The sequence below is a fragment of the Typha angustifolia genome, chromosome 7 (assembly GCF_048772165.1).
Source record: "Typha angustifolia cultivar Huaian chromosome 7, ASM4877216v1, whole genome shotgun sequence".
NCBI classification, from domain to species: Eukaryota; Viridiplantae; Streptophyta; class Magnoliopsida; order Poales; family Typhaceae; genus Typha; species Typha angustifolia.
In genome coordinates, this window is record NC_133245.1 from 4,059,515 (window position 1) to 4,074,959 (window position 15,445).

A 15,445-nucleotide genomic window follows, 5' to 3' on the forward strand; every position below is an offset into this window, starting at 1 on the left:
AACCCCACCTTAAGGGCTAAGCTCGGCTCGGCATTAGCATCGATGAGCCTTTATCGATTAATGGTGGAGCGAACTGTTGGAAAGTAGGGCAATGAAGGGCCTTGGTGTCATCTCCCTTTTCATTTTGGCCTCGTCAGAAGAATCAAGCAGAGAGCTTGAAAGAGAAGGCCTTAGCAATGGTGCTAGTGATGTCCTACATGGCGGGCGGAGGTGATGTCGGTGAACTAGAGACGAAGAAGGTCAGATGAACGTGAAGAGACTTGCTCGTTAGTTGCTTAGGCTCCTCTTGAGCTTTACTTCACCATTTCAAGCATTAACTGCAAAAGGAGGCAAGGACGAAAAATAAAGATCTTGCTGACGAAATGGTTGTCAATAGTGAGGACGACGATGGATGTCCCATTGGCTAGGGCTCAATGAATGATAGGGAGGGTGAAGTCATGGAGATGGACAAAGACGATAACTAACCGTCAACGATATAAGAAAGAATTAAGGTAAGAGACAAGAGGGTGAAGGAAGAGAAGATGAGGGGGTCACAAGAGCTTAATTAATCGATCTAATGTTTAAGAATTCATCTGTTATATATATCGAGCCAGGTTTGAGCAAACTAGCTCCGACTCAACTTGAATTTGATAATACATTCGAGCCTAATGTATCAACTAGGCTCAGCTCATTTAAAGCTCGAGCCAAGCCGAGTGGCCTCACTCACGCTGTGGTACTGCTTCCAATAATGCAGGTGGCAGTAGAACCCGCCAAATGAGTCAGCCTAATTCAATCACATGTAACCTTATCGAGGTTTTAATACAATTACCTTACCACAGAGTACCTTTTGTTTTACTATGCTGAATATATTTACTCGTAAAATTCCTCATCTGGAAGACATATAATGTCTTAGCTGCCAGCTTCTCTTCTGCAGACACGTGTCAATCAGCGGCGCCTAGATCTCGCCACGACGGTCGGCCATCGGGATGTCGTGCCCCCGAGTCTGGGCGTAATCTTCGGCCTCCCACGTCATCTCGCCCCCTTATACTTTTGACTATTTATATTTTAGTCCCTCCCACTACTTTTTGGCCATTTCCTACTTTTATTATATATATATATATATATATATATATATATATATAGGTCACGCATTTCTATGTGGGAGGAAATTTCGCATTCCGACCCCTGGAGGGGTAGAGTAAGAAATTCGTTTGAAAAAGTCCAGCGTTTGTTTGTCTTTATGGAGTCACGCACTTGAAGTGGTGAAGTGGTGTCAGCGTCTTCTGCCTTTGGGTTTTGTTTACCCGTACGTAAGTTTGAATTCTTGCCAGGTTTTGGGTACCGAAAACGACCTTACCATTTACCTTTATTTACATCCTACCCTGATAAAGGACAAGGATGTTCTTCTACTTTTTTTTACTTTTGATTTTACTTCCTTTGCCTGTAATTTATTTCATTATAAAAGCATGACCACAATGCCGCAATCACATCCGCTTTAATTCTTTTCTCATTAATTCCTCATTGTTTTTGTTTACTTATTGGGACAATAAATTTTTTATATTTAGTGTTAATTCTAGTTTACTAATTATTCTTTATTATTAAAAAATTATTATTTTAATTATATATATATATATTTTTTTTTTTTGTCTTCCTCTTCCCTCATTCCTCATCTTTCCCCATCTATCTATTATATATAGTATTTTAATTATTTGCTAAATTATTAGTTTAATTTTATATTACATCAAATAATATAAAACTTGTTCCATGAGTAAACAACCATCAGTTCAAAGATATGTCACCATACTATTATTATTACCGTATGTGTGAATTCTTTATGTACCATTCTACTGTCCATAGAATTCGTACATATATATATATAAAGTTTTTGTTCCCAAGCCCAAGACGAGTAAGCCACAACTAGTAAATGATCACCTTCCACTTACCTTTTGAACGTGGGTTGCAACTAGATAAGAACTTCTAGTAGAAGGGCGAAATATATAGTAGTCAACCCAACAGTTGACACTTGTTAGCTACGTGGATAAAAACTCCAACCTGGATCACAATTGAGGTGGGTAGAGAGATGTACGTAAATTAAGTTTGCATCATCATCATCATCATCATCAACATCAGATCACACCCAGTAGTTGTGTGACAGCTTCAACCCTCATAGCTGTGAGCCATATACATAAAAAAAACTTTTATCTCAATCCAACTTTTAGGAAGCTTCCACTCGTACCCATTACAAAAACCCTACAGGATCAAAATTTAAGTGTAATTATGTCTCCTAGATCTCGACGTCACTTTTTGACTCCATGTTAGTAGACTTAAAACTCTCATTAACCGTGTGCTTTTGTAGTTATTTGAACATGCGACGTTGTAATAACTAATACATCCCACGTGGCATTCGCCAACTCAGTTTTGACTCGGTGTAAGGAAGAGGAGGAGGTGGCAGAGTGGGGAGGTGGGTGAGTTTGAGCTGTTTTTGCTTCGTTGACACGCGATGAGCGTCTTCTTCTGACTTTTTGACCGAGCAAAAGCATACTTACAAGACGTCTGGATAGAGAGATGAGATATATTATATATATATACATATATATAGTTTGAAGTTCAAACTCTCTGAACTAATTTATAGTACAGTTATATGAGTAGATGCAAGTGTGTAAAGAGTTCCTAAAATCGTAATTCCAACATACTTACAGTAAAAAATTTCAGAAGATATTAAAACAAGCAAATTCATATGAGAGTAGAAGAATTTTTCTTCTTGACATGCTCATGACTCGCCCTCGTCTTTAAGCGGACTCTTTAACCTCTGAATACAGCAGTGGACACGACATGATTTAAAAGAGGAGCATCTCATGAGCAGAGGACTCATCTTTAAAGTACAAAAGAAGTTATGCCAGATTCCTTGACAATCATCATCTCGACTAGTTTAAGTACGGAAAAAAGGAAGGGAGAGAGGACGATGAGAAGAGTTGCACTATCCATTATTGCCATGTATTTCTACTACCATGTGGCATTTACAACAACCGGAAAAGAGATTTCGCTCAGCAGCTTCTTCCACTTCTTTCTAACTTGATTGCTTCATAAGAAACCATTACTTCTTTAAACTTAGCCTCTGCAGCCTCTGCATTGGAAGAATATATGTTATCAGGAAAACAAATTAAGAAGCCATTTGTAGTGGAGTGCAGAAGAATATTAGTGAAGAATAATGATTTCCACCCCCCGCAAGCAATAGCAGAATGAGGACAGATTAGTACTCACTTTTATTCTTCTGGTTTTGATCTGGATGGTACTCCATTGCTTTTGTTCTGAAAGCAGTCTACAATGCATATTAACGACATTCATATTACTAAGATAAGTAAAAGGTTTACTCTAATTGCCTCAGTGTTATGCTTTTACATATAACCCTCTACAAATTAGACCTCTACTTTGCCTGGAAGTTTCATAAAGAAATCAACTAATGCCTTGAGGAATTAAAAAGAAACCATACCTTAATCTCAGCATCTGAGTATGGCACTGACCTTGACCTACAGAAATGAAGCAGAACAAAATAAAGCATATAACCGAAAGCCTAATACATGTTTCTTTATATCACAAACAAATACTATTGCATGTCTTATTTGGGCATCTTTTAACAATACAAATAAAAGTGCAACATTATAGAGAGACCTTTTTGATTGATAATTAAAGATAGGGATCGAGATTAGCCAGCAAATTCATCATTGTCTGACATTACAAGAATCTATTGTCTATTACCAACTATCCTCTATTGCTTCTTATAAGATATAGTGCCTTCATTAGTTTCCACTGCTAATTTGAGAGAAGCATGCTCAGCAATCTGGAGATGCATCATGCCAAATCTTTATATCTGAAGTTGGACTCGTAGATTATATGACCACAAGTTCACAAGATGATCATTATCTTTGAGACTCGATATCACCTGAACATTTGAATAACATCTATATTACCTTGGTCAGCCTAAAAGAGCAAATAAAAGTAGACCTATTCAATCAGCTTGCTACACCTCTATATCTGGACCTTGTGCATCATTATTGGCCCATGAACCCATCAAGATGGCACTACAAAACATCATCTGAATATTTGATGATTAGCCTTAAAGAGAGGATTGAAAAGTTGACAGTCTGAAATTTTAGTAGGTACTGCTCCTTTCACGCTTATGTTGGTTAGTTGGCTATATTGCACATTAGCAGACCTGAGCAGGAACTAGGCTGGGCTTGAGCTCGAACAAGGGTTTAGAAACCTGCACTATTTGTTTAGATCAGCTTATTTTCTGCCTATCCCAACATGGCCTAAGATGAGAGGATCAGTTTGCAACTTCATACCAACTAGACATTGATAGAGGAAAGAGTTTCTGCAATATCAGTAAAACCTGGACCTTTTAAGTACCCTGTGATTTTATTGAAGCATCGCAAGTCAAAATCTTTTAATTCCAGCAGTTCAGCATGCAAGTGAAATCCAGGTCCTCTCCATACTATTCTTCATGGACTTAAAATTTCCATTTCATTCCCATAGATATACTGAAATTTCAACATTTTCTTCCATGAACAAATCGTATTTACTCTGATACTTTTCTCCTAGAACAAAATGCTAACAATCTTTTAAACTTAAAATACACAGTTTGCTAAGAAGTTGCTAAAAGACCTAGAACATGTAAAAACATATAAAAATAAACAGAAGGGCATGGTTGGTGGCGGTTTAAGATTTACGAGTAAGAGGAGTCATCAGCTACCAACCTCTAATTTCTGTGTGCATGCTTTGAAGGAAGAGGGACTATGGCAGGATAAATGTGCACGAACATTTGACTTTTGAATCAATTGATTTCCACTCTAAGCAAATTGGACAAAACCTCAAGAAGACTTTCTTTTTCCCAAGGGAAATGTGCATGAGCAAAGAAATTCATTTGATGTGACACAGCGTGGAAGTGTGCTTGGGTATTATCAATACGATTAGTTTTTCATTTTGGCCTAAACCAGAGAGAGCAAACTGGTACAAATGGAAGTTTAAGGGATAATTTGATTTTAGGCATAACAACTTATAATTCACTTAAAGAAAACACTGTTTCCATATATACACATATGGCATACCTGTTAAGGCCCAACACTGAATAATGATATGACATTACGCAGTTTGCATTTTCGTTGAAGCTTGATCTGAAATTTGTTCTTTGATCCTTGTAATATTCCTCTGTCTTCCAATACAAGCCTTCTCTTGGAAAATGTTGATAAGCACCAGGACCATGATCTTTCCAGGTCCCATAACCCTTCTTAGATTTACTTCTCTCTCTGTTAAATACACTTTGCACGCGTCTTATATGCTCCTATAAAAGGCACTAGTAAAGGTGCAGATGAATTGAACTAGATAAATCATCAAAAGAAAGTTATCTTGCATAAAGGACAACTCATGAAAATCAGATGACAGTGCAAATGCTTGCAAACTAGAGCAGGGATAACATAAAACAAAGAGAAGGGAATTAAAGTAGGTGAAACAGAGATCACAGAATATCAAACAACTTAGCTCTGCCCGGGACGAACAATGATAAAAACACATAACCGGGCTGCAAAGATGAGACTAGACAGTGGATTATAACTTTGTCAACATGTATGTCACAATGTTATCTAATTCACCTTCCATGTGGACTAGAGAGAGAGAGTTGTTCATCTTGTCATTATTTGCAAGAAAGTGGGAAGATATATTATGTGTTGGAAGGACAATGGACAAGTCCATGCATTTGCATTAATGAGCAATGTCTTCTTCCCTACTGCAAGTTATAGTGATCATGAGTTTAAGCTTAAGAAACTGAAACCTGATGTTTCTTTGAAATAGGCACTCATGATAGCCGAAGGATTACAAAACTTGCCTCCCTAATTTCAACATCAGAGGCTGACTGCTGAGCTCACTCTGGCCTTGCAGGGCAGGCCGAGTGGGTGTAAGCTGGAATTGCCATAGCTTATGGCTAGAGCTCCGCATGCCTATTATCATTTCTTCCATTTTGCCATCTATGATAAACAAAAGTAGGATGTCCAATAAAATCTGAATGTGTGATTATTCATCCAAAGATTAGATCGGCAATGACATTGTTAACAATCTGCTCTTTGGTTGATCCATCCAATTCAATCATCTTTTAAGGTTCTCAAACATTATCAAGTTTAGTCTCATTTGTCATTGTAGGACTTCCAACAACAAGACTACACACACATTTCCTTCTTGTAACTAGAAAAAATTTCCAAAGTCTTAAAACCTTTAGAACCATTGGTTATGCAGTTATGCCTTATGATTGGAAAACAAATGTTTAACCTTTTTGCACAGATGCCATCAAGTACACCTCGAGAGTCAAGACCCAGAATAATATTCCAAGGTAAGAAAAAGGAAAAAATCGCAAAACTCTTCTCCAAGTTGAGATAATCTCAAGGCACAGTCAACTTAAAAAAAAAAACTTTTTCCAAAGTTTTAACATAAAGATTGTAGTCCAACTCTACATACACCAGAGCGGTCCCTATCTTATAGAAAGACTCCATTTATCAGGTGAAAGCAGCAGATTAATATCATTATATCATTACTGCTCATTTTAAAAATAAAGAATCGATACTTCTAACAGGAAGATCACAACCTTAGAAGAAACTTATGGATGTTGTTCTCAACTAGGATAACCAGTTCAGAAATTATTAGATGCATCTATTTACCAGTTTAGTATTTTTTTGTTAGCTATAACCTTTAATTTTCTGCTACTCTTGTTATTTTTGTTCTGTGGTACTTCAACCACTTCAGGAACTTAAATTATGTGGCAACAGCACAAAGGTAAGATGAGGAATGCAAAGGTTGAACAAGTTGTAGAGAATAAAGGTGGTGATAAAATGTTCAAGGGGATGATGATGATGAAAGCAATGATTCAAAGTAGTAGAAAAATCATTTGTTGAAAAGACATTGATAAATGAGCTCTCACCACTCTTTCCATTTCATAATCATACTCTTCTTGAACACGACGGTTACATCTATTCCAAGCTTGATGCCTGCGATTTGAGCTGCAGGTTGCACCTCCCCATGATGAATATGATTCTGACCTGTTAAACTTCAAGAAACGAAAAATTGTCATGAAAACTGCTATTGAATATCATCAATTAAAAACTAATATGCTGTTCCTCTAAATCAAGGTGCAATTGATGCCAGAACTTCTACGGGAAGAAGATTACTGCCGACAAAGCTATAAGATACACGATCACCGCTATAGATACTTGCGAGATACCAAACGACTCCTCATTCACCACTCACAAAGGTCACACAGAGATACATATCAAAACAATCACAGGAAGAAACACACCTGATATCAAGAAACTTTTCCAAGCAACTAGGGTTTTTTTCATAAACAACATAATTCATCCCAATACAGAATCAAAACAGAATATAAGTAGCCTTTCCATCATGCTAACCAATTAGGAAAGTAATCAAATCCTAAATCAAATAAAAATCTTCAAGAGGAAAAAACTTCATAGGAAAGTGGGAGAAACTTATTCAGACTTAGACTTGGATGGATGGCATTTGGAACGGATTAGGCAACTCCCTTGTCATGCTTGAATAGGCCAATAAATAAGATTTCAACCGTGGGTCCTTTGAATACGCCCAATTAACTTTTTATTTCTGTATCAGCAATTATGTTCATATGATATCACAGCTAGACAAGTAGCAACATACACCTAATAAAAGATGACTAGTTGGATCATTTGGGATTCTGGGAAAAAATATGATGTTTGGCCAAGATATCTGAAATTCCTTTACTTTGTTTCAATAGGTCAGGTGGGACTGTTTTGTCATCTAAAAGAAGTTGACTATATCGACATACTGGCAAACTCTAATTGAAATACATAGTAATATAATATGTCACAATTACAACGTCTTAGCAGAAGTCATTAATGGCCATGGACTTTCCAAGGGTTTACAGTGTTACAATGTTGTGAAAGTAACTTTCTATCAAGTGGACATAATCGGATAAAAGATTGTCGAACAATAAGCTTAATCATTTGCCACTATCACAGTGCTGTATACAGGGCTTGACATAAAAAGGATTGGCCCAAAGGCATAAAGTATAACAGAGGGATGCTTTAGACAATTCTTACCATCCTTATCATTCTTCATTCGTACAATCCTTATCAGAGATAAAGCACAAATTTAGTTTATTTTAAGAATAACAGATTAGATAATATGAAATCTTATTTAAGACTTGATTCAGACATCCAACTCAATCTCAAGATTCATAAGATTTATTCACATTTGCTTATCAGCGTCATGTTATCTTGTTCTTAAAAAAATGAAACATAATCCATGTCTTGAACCCAGAGCAAAATTCAGGTCAGTAGGTAATCTATTTGCTTAACCCAAAAAAAAAAGGGTTATCTAGCATTTAGCATCTCAAGTGCTCCAATATGTCATCATATAACATGTAAGTCATTTAACACCTAAAATCACTAATAATATGTATCAGTACAAGGAATCAGAAAGTTATTAGTCCAGGACAAAATTTGCCATGAAGCTGAGATAAGATTTCTTCCTTACAACATCATAGAACAGGCTAGTACATAACAGGTACCAATTGCCATGATCAAATAAGAATGGATTAATTGAGCATTCTATGCGTACCTGAGAGGAGAATCCATTTACGGTCCTGCGCAACTGACCAAGTTGCCAAACAATACCAGAATTAGGTAAGGTTGTGTTCGACCAAAAAAATAAAAAATAGAGGAGCATTACTGGAACTTAATGAAGGAAAACAAATGATAGCAATGGAGATATGTTACTGATAACAGAACTTTTTGACACGTAAAAATAAGAAAGGATCAAATCCATCTTTTCTTGCATTCTTTTTCTTTTGCATATTGCTGGCAATCTCCTTGACCAGCTCAAATTAACCTCTTGGGGCAAGCACACACAGCTTCATTTGATTGCACAATGTGATCACATAGTAGCTCTCTTCTTATTGTCTCAGCCGACAAACACAATTTTCTCCTACTGGCCAACCTTTGTGATTTGGATAATGTGAAAGATTTCATCAAGGGAGCCTTTGTAATTTCTCCTATTACCTATCGGTCAACAAACGCAATCCTTTCGAGATTTCGATTTGAAACCAACAAAATAAGCCTCGAAATCACGAAAGAATTGGATGGAAGTACTTGGACTTTCAAAAAAGATCCCGACTTGCAGCGTAATAGGACAAGAAGATGACATAAATCCGATGGATGCAAGAAGGGAAAGCGTTACCGCAACGGTGGCGGCGCTGGCGCCAATAAGACCGAAGAGGAGAACCCCAAATTGCAAAGCGCCGTAATCCCTCTCTTCCCACGGATTGGGTTCGCTATTCTTCCCACGGTTTAGCGGAATAGGCTTCCCTCGAGCAGAGCTCGAAATGGGAGAGGCCATGGAGACGAGAAGGAAACGAGAGTGTAATTATTCGTTCTTGTTTATAGATTACCGATAAGTTGCTGTAATTGGTCGCATAACTGATAGAATAACTTCAACAAGCGAGCGGATAAAGCACTTATCCGCTGTATTCTTATCAGAATGGACTGGGGTTCAATGGAAACTTCCAAATTGGAATCTAGTACTTGGTTGGATTTAAGTATAATGAAATCATGTGCTTGCTCTTAGATTTTGTAAGAATTAATTTCCCACTTAACTTAATTTAACGCAAAATTAAGGATTGCACTAATAGAACATTTAGCTTCTCTTGATTTGCAATTTGAATTCTCTTAACCTGAGTGTTAATTAAACCATGAACCAAGCATTTGATGATGGTTTTTGGGATCATTTTATATTGATCTTGTTCGCCCGAGTTTGATGATTATTTCTTATTTCTTCTTATTATGTTGTGTAATGAGGCTGTTTCAACATATCTCCTATCTTTTAATGTGTTAAGCTTTGCAAAATCTGTTTGCCTACGAACCTATCTTTAAAAAAAGAGAGTAAGTATTTGATGCAGTCTACATAAACAATGCAGTCAATAACAGCATTGGAAAACACTGTCTGAAATCATTAGCAATCTAACACAAGAACGCACCAGAATTCTCTCTCTTTTGCATATGTAATCAATTACAGAAGTAGAATGAGTACTCATTTTCACCATTAAATCTCAAGTATCTCTGTGCGCAAAGGCTAAACAACTCCAGCTGGGAGACTCAGGCTTATCTAGTCTCTTTGCGGTCACATTAGTCTTATCTATATATCTCTCTATCTCAAGAAAATTCGAATAAGGAACAAGTTTGGAGAACACTACTATATATATTCCTGATCCTTGTGATGACATCATACTATTGATCCTCCTGAACATCTGTCTCATCATATATCTCTTCCTGCATGACAAGAGAAGAAAGCATCAGCACAGAGTAGAAGAATGGTGGCATCGAGATAAAACAGACATAGAAGTAATTTTGGTTGAGCATTAATTAATAAAGAGGAGTATTTTCATCTCAATTACCTGCAGTAGTTCCTCGATAACGTCTTCCATTGTTATTATTCCAATGGCCTCTTCATCTTCATTAAGCTTGGGCAGGGGTGCGTCATGTATCTGGAGGACGCTAGCTTCAGCATCTCTCGACCATTTCTTACCTCTGCTACTGCTCCTGTAAGTATTTTGGGAATCAGGGTAGCTCTTCCACCTGCGTATCGGATTGGTAGTTTTCATGCTGCCTTCATTAGTCTTCTGACTATCGATGTCTAGCCTTAGATCTACTTTTCCATGAAAACGGCATTCCAGAAACATTAGAACACAAGCATTTTGTAAGTTAAACTTGTAGCAGAAAAAATATTGAGGACCAAGGTTCTCTTGGAGAGGTTACCACCATCCACATTGTTGCTAGTTTGCTGAATGAGGTTGCTTTGTTTTATGACAACTGCCATGTGGCTGTGTCCCTTTTGAAACTCATTCAGAATGTCATAGAGAGGCATATCTCCCGGGACCCTAACATGCACAATATTTGTTGGCTACACATCAATTAAGTACATCTGACAGTAAAATTAAAATGATACCAAACTAAATCAATTCGAAAGTCCGTATGTCAAACTTAACAAACTATATCAGATCATGCGTCTCTGCTGGTTCAGCAAGAAGGAACTAATTCTGCCTTTTCTTGTTACAAATGACTTAATACGATATTGAATTAGCACAATTCATAAAATGCTTCTCTTGCATAGATGCCACTCAAAATATCCTTATCGGCATTACCCTACAATAGTGATGATTGCATGGACACCCTCTCTGATGATGCTATCTAATCCTAGGAACATACACACACAAATTTCAAGCTTAAAGGGGTCACATATTGGACTTTGAACGGATTACAACTTACAAGTGGGTATATGTATGCAAAATTCACTTTATGCAAGTACATACTAAGAAAACTTTGTTGTCTTTGAACTCCTAATATACCTTGGGATCTTGCGGATTGTGACATTCTTGACAGGAATTTCATCATCAGGGTGTATTGATAATAAGTTCTTCACCTACAATTTGATGAGGACATTTCAGAAGATTAAAAAATATAGTTATTCATTCAGCATAACAAATGCAGAACCAAGCTCCATAACAATAGTAACATTTACCGAGTATACAGAGTTATAGACTATCTGAAGTTCATGACATACATTGACTGATTGATGGGTACAAATCAAGAATCGATTGGCTGACAAATACACTAAAAATGTCTGGTCTACCCTCATCGGGAGTGTGATATATATCTTCAAGACATATGCAACAAATTATCTAAAATTTTCAACCCATTTAAACAAGTCATTTAACTTGAAAAGTCACATACTCAGTGATATTGAACAGGATAGAGGAAGAGGATAAGCTTATAGAAAAAAGTGGGGAACATTACTAGGATAAGTCCAATTATATTCGTCTTTTCCTCATAATAAACTGGCACCCTGCTATGACCCTTGTCCAAAATCTCCTGCATCAATTTCCTGCATAAGAGAATCAAAATAAGAATCATGTCAGCATGGAACTTGGAAAAACCACATAAACTTTAGTCATAGCCAAACGAGGATAAGAACCTATCAAGTTTTGCATTGATATCAATAGCAAATGTTTTAGATAGAGGAGTCATGGCATCCCTAACTTTCTTCTCACTGAGTTCAAGCGCACCAGCAATGATGGTTGTTTCATCATGGGTTAACTCTCCCCCCTTCCCTGCCTGTTTGCAAGTCAGTAAATGGACTCACTTTCACACAGCCAATTATACGAAAGTGATAGGTACAATAAAGAAGAGTCTAATAAATGTAAGTCAAGCATGCCCCAGGTTTTTCATTTCAATTAAGTATTCTAGCAAAGAAATAAGTAAGTAAAACATTTTATCAAACCCATTAAGGTACTCTATGTGCACAGAATAAAGAGTAGCTTCCAATATCCTGATTCCTGTAACCAACTAAGCACATGAAGCTAAGTGTAGTCTAGAAAACATGATGCGAATGGGCAAAAGGCATCGTCAATAGGTAGTCTAGAAAACTCACTTCATTTCCATGCAAAGTTACAAGTGTTTTCAGTTCAGCTCTGCGGAAGAGAGCTTCATGACCATCTCCCAGCAAAAGGTCCAATAACTGAAAGCATATAATAGCTCTGGTTCAGAATGTCATCAGCTATGAATTGACCATAAATAGGATTTAGCTCTTATCAAATATACACTAGTCCAAAATGTCTAATTAAGTAATAACTTAACCTTGCTGATTGGGTATGCAACTGGAAAACAGATCCAGACGAGCACACGAACGACTGGAGCTACTGCTGCCCCAATTGCTAAACCATAACGAGAACATACCGACTGAGGAATAATCTGTTTATATAGAACACATGTAAGCATTCCTAGATATTCTACTTGTTGCAACTTCCCTAAGCATTCAAAAATTCACCTCCCCAAATAGAAGAATCAAAGTCACAGAGATTAATATAGCACCCCAAGCCGTAACCAAACTATCAAGGAAAATGGGCAGAGCCTGAAGCAAGAAAGAAACATCTTTCAGCTAGAAAATTTTCCCACAGAAGGATTAGAAAATAATTCACAAAAAGAGTACTAGAAAGACAATTTACCTCCATACTAGCAGCATTGCATATAAGAAGAGTGCATAGCAGCAGATGCTGTTTCTTCACAACAGGCAATATTTTCGCTGCCCAAGAAACAAGAATAACCCTATACAAATTACAGCTTATACAACTAGATATTGCATCAATTAACTCCTATATGACTTAAAAGGATTTCTTTTTCAAACACAAAAAAGAAACACATTTTTTCATCTAATCTACCCTACCTTAAGCCAAATTCCATCAAATTTACTTCCCGGCAATCAAAATCGGCACACAAAAAAGTAAAAGTGCATGACAATCATGAAATCCCAGCCTTTATCTTGCAATTGGATAGCAATTACAAGCGACCAACTAGATTATTCGACACACCTGCGTGCTTGCGATCTTGCGGAGTGCCGGACTTAGCAAGGACTTCGAGGTCGACGAGGCTAAGCGACATGAGACCCAAAGTGAGTCCCGACATGAGACCGGCGAAGAGAACCAGTAACACTATGATCCCGATGTGTATAAAGAAGCTCGCCTCGCAGCAGCGGTACTCCACCGCCATCCAACACCGCAACTTTCTCGCGAATCCCACGCTTCCTATTTCCTTCCTTCCTCTCGCGAGCCCGAGCCCGTCGGACTAAAATTTAAGCACGAGAGAAGAGGGGTTTAGCTAAAATATAGGGTGTGTGTAGTTGGAAATTTTATTCTTTAGAGTAGCATTGGGAAGCGAAATTACTAGAAACATCCTTTACATGGTGGCGTTCCCTACACCGTGGGATTATAACTCTATTGATCGATTCTTCTTAGGTGGCAGGATTAATAATAATCTATTGATTGATTCTTAGGCTAATAAATAATAGTTACTAAACCTTTAATTCAATATTAATTGCCATTTCCACAACATAATTACTAGTAAAGATGGATGCGAAGCCGAAGCATGAGCGAAAAGAGCTTCGTTCGTACGCGGTGTTCATGTGAGAAAAGGCCCGGACTCCGGAGTGAGTAGTTAGGAAGTTACCCAAAGTTGGTTACAGCGATTACAGCATGACGTGGCTTTCTCTTTTCCCATAGCCTTTCGTTCGTAACGTCTTCTTATCTTTGCCACCTTTCAAACATGCACCTTTCCGTTAACACACGTGCCCAGCTGGTGTCGATCCATAACTTGCATAATTAAATAAAAAATATATTTTTAATTTCTCTTTTGAAAAATGATGTAAACATACATCAACTATCTGATGAGATACCTGGTGTATTCCTGTACAATTTATAGCTAAGCAAGGGTGATGATGAGTGAATAGGAGCATAGAAGAAACAGGAACTTAAATGGAACAAATTCCAAAGAATTTGCTTTAGACACTGAGGATAAGGAATGTGCTGGTTGAGGATGTTGGAGGGGACTTTTAGAGTCCACTGCAATTGTAACCTTGGGTAGGTTGCATTCTTTTGTTTTGAGCAAGGTTACTTTAAGAGCCTTAGCCTCTGACTTGAAGAAGAAGGTAAAGTAGTAGAAATGGTGATAGTTTCTCAGGAAGAGAGGTACAGTTGTGGGAAGAGAAAGTGCTATTGGAGTTTATCTCTGTGATGTCGTTGGCTAGAGCCCTCCAGCTAGCTGCACCCTGATATTTCCAGGGCATTTTGATTTTGATTTTATTTTTTAGTGATGCTGAAAGACATTTAGATATCATATTTGATTTCTTAAATAAATTATCTTAAGAAACAAGTTATAACATGTCCACTAGGGATTTTAAATATGTTAGGATATATATATATATATATTAGAACATATATGGATTTACAAACCAAGACTCAAATGGATTGATGTCCGAGGGGGCTTTAATTACCCAAAAATATGATACTAATTATGAGGAGATGTTTGCACCTGTAGCATGACTCACCTCCATTAAGTCCTTAATTGTAGTTGTTGCGGTTTGTCGATTATTAGCAATTATTCCAAATGGATGCTAAACTGTGTTCCATTAATGCTAAATTTGCTACCTTTTTTCACAAAAACAAGAACATCTCATAAGATCTGTTGTTTCTTTAGACCTTGCTGCAAATGTTGTCTAAAGGTCATGCTATGTTGATTTCTTATTTGCTCTAGCTTTCTCAATGCTCAAGCAATCAAATTATTTATAGTACAATATGCTTGGGCTTGAGTGCACTCAAATAAGCTATAGAAAGTTTCGTAACATGCAAATTATCCTTCTATAAATTAACTATGATAGGGATCTAATGCTTGAGATGAATTTAAGTCAGGTTTGAATCATAAACAGATTGAGTCGTCTAACTCAATTATTAAGTTTAATTATAAAATAATATATTTATAACATAACAATCTATTTTTATGACCCAAATAATCTTTTTATCATTTGAATAACCAGTTTAACAAGAAAAAAACTC

At 37.0% G+C, this 15,445-nt stretch overlaps 2 protein-coding genes across 5 annotated transcripts; both read right to left on the minus strand.

The window, feature by feature from the left end:
* Positions 1–2,615: 2,615 nt before the first annotated feature.
* On the minus strand, positions 2,616–9,482 carry LOC140763968 (uncharacterized). Of its 2 annotated transcripts, none has more exons than XM_073102368.1 (7): positions 9,247–9,388; positions 8,629–8,661; positions 6,941–7,058; positions 5,085–5,317; positions 3,470–3,506; positions 3,241–3,298; positions 2,616–3,103 (listed from the first exon to the last, which is right to left on the minus strand). In XM_073102368.1, exons 2-7 carry the CDS (start codon positions 8,643–8,645, stop codon positions 3,024–3,026), a joined length of 543 nt encoding a protein of 180 aa, XP_072958469.1. In that variant the 5' UTR covers positions 8,646–8,661; positions 9,247–9,388; the 3' UTR covers positions 2,616–3,023. The 2 variants fall into 2 exon arrangements, with proteins under 2 accessions (XP_072958469.1, XP_072958468.1); XM_073102367.1 differs by having other exon boundaries at positions 2,618–3,103; positions 6,941–7,066; positions 9,247–9,482.
* A 557-nt stretch (positions 9,483–10,039) lies between these two features.
* Positions 10,040–13,732, minus strand: LOC140763941 (DUF21 domain-containing protein At2g14520). 3 transcript variants are annotated; one of them, XM_073102330.1, is made up of 11 exons: positions 13,430–13,732; positions 13,067–13,143; positions 12,889–12,972; positions 12,699–12,812; positions 12,493–12,579; positions 12,037–12,176; positions 11,859–11,946; positions 11,411–11,484; positions 10,824–10,942; positions 10,460–10,710; positions 10,040–10,334 (listed from the first exon to the last, which is right to left on the minus strand). In XM_073102330.1, the coding sequence occupies exons 1-11, from the start codon at positions 13,605–13,607 to the stop codon at positions 10,293–10,295; spliced, it is 1,254 nt and encodes a 417-aa protein (XP_072958431.1). In that variant the 5' UTR covers positions 13,608–13,732; the 3' UTR covers positions 10,040–10,292. The 3 variants fall into 3 exon arrangements, with proteins under 3 accessions (XP_072958431.1, XP_072958428.1, XP_072958430.1); XM_073102327.1 differs by having other exon boundaries at positions 10,460–10,713; positions 10,821–10,942; XM_073102329.1 differs by having other exon boundaries at positions 10,821–10,942; positions 13,430–13,731.
* Between the last annotated feature and the right edge of the window lie 1,713 nt (positions 13,733–15,445).

What these genes read in the sequence shown, in the direction of transcription:
- LOC140763968 (XM_073102367.1), bottom strand. Translation starts at nt 9,405, where the DNA reads ATGGCCTCTCCCATTTCGAGCTCTGCTCGAGGGAAGCCTATTCCGCTA. An exon ending in TAAATGGATTCTCCTCTCAG is followed by an intron (nt 7,067 to 8,628) that starts GTACGCATAGAA and finishes CGTTTCTTGAAG; the next exon opens with TTTAACAGGTCAGAATCATA. An exon ending in TCAAAACCAGAAGAATAAAA is followed by an intron (nt 3,104 to 3,240) that starts GTGAGTACTAAT and finishes CTTCCAATGCAG; the next exon opens with AGGCTGCAGAGGCTAAGTTT.
- LOC140763941 (XM_073102327.1), bottom strand. Translation starts at nt 13,607, where the DNA reads ATGGCGGTGGAGTACCGCTGCTGCGAGGCGAGCTTCTTTATACACATC. An exon ending in TTGCATACCCAATCAGCAAG is followed by an intron (nt 12,580 to 12,698) that starts GTTAAGTTATTA and finishes ATATGCTTTCAG; the next exon opens with TTATTGGACCTTTTGCTGGG. An exon ending in ACAATCCGCAAGATCCCAAG is followed by an intron (nt 10,943 to 11,410) that starts GTATATTAGGAG and finishes TGTGCATGTTAG; the next exon opens with GGTCCCGGGAGATATGCCTC.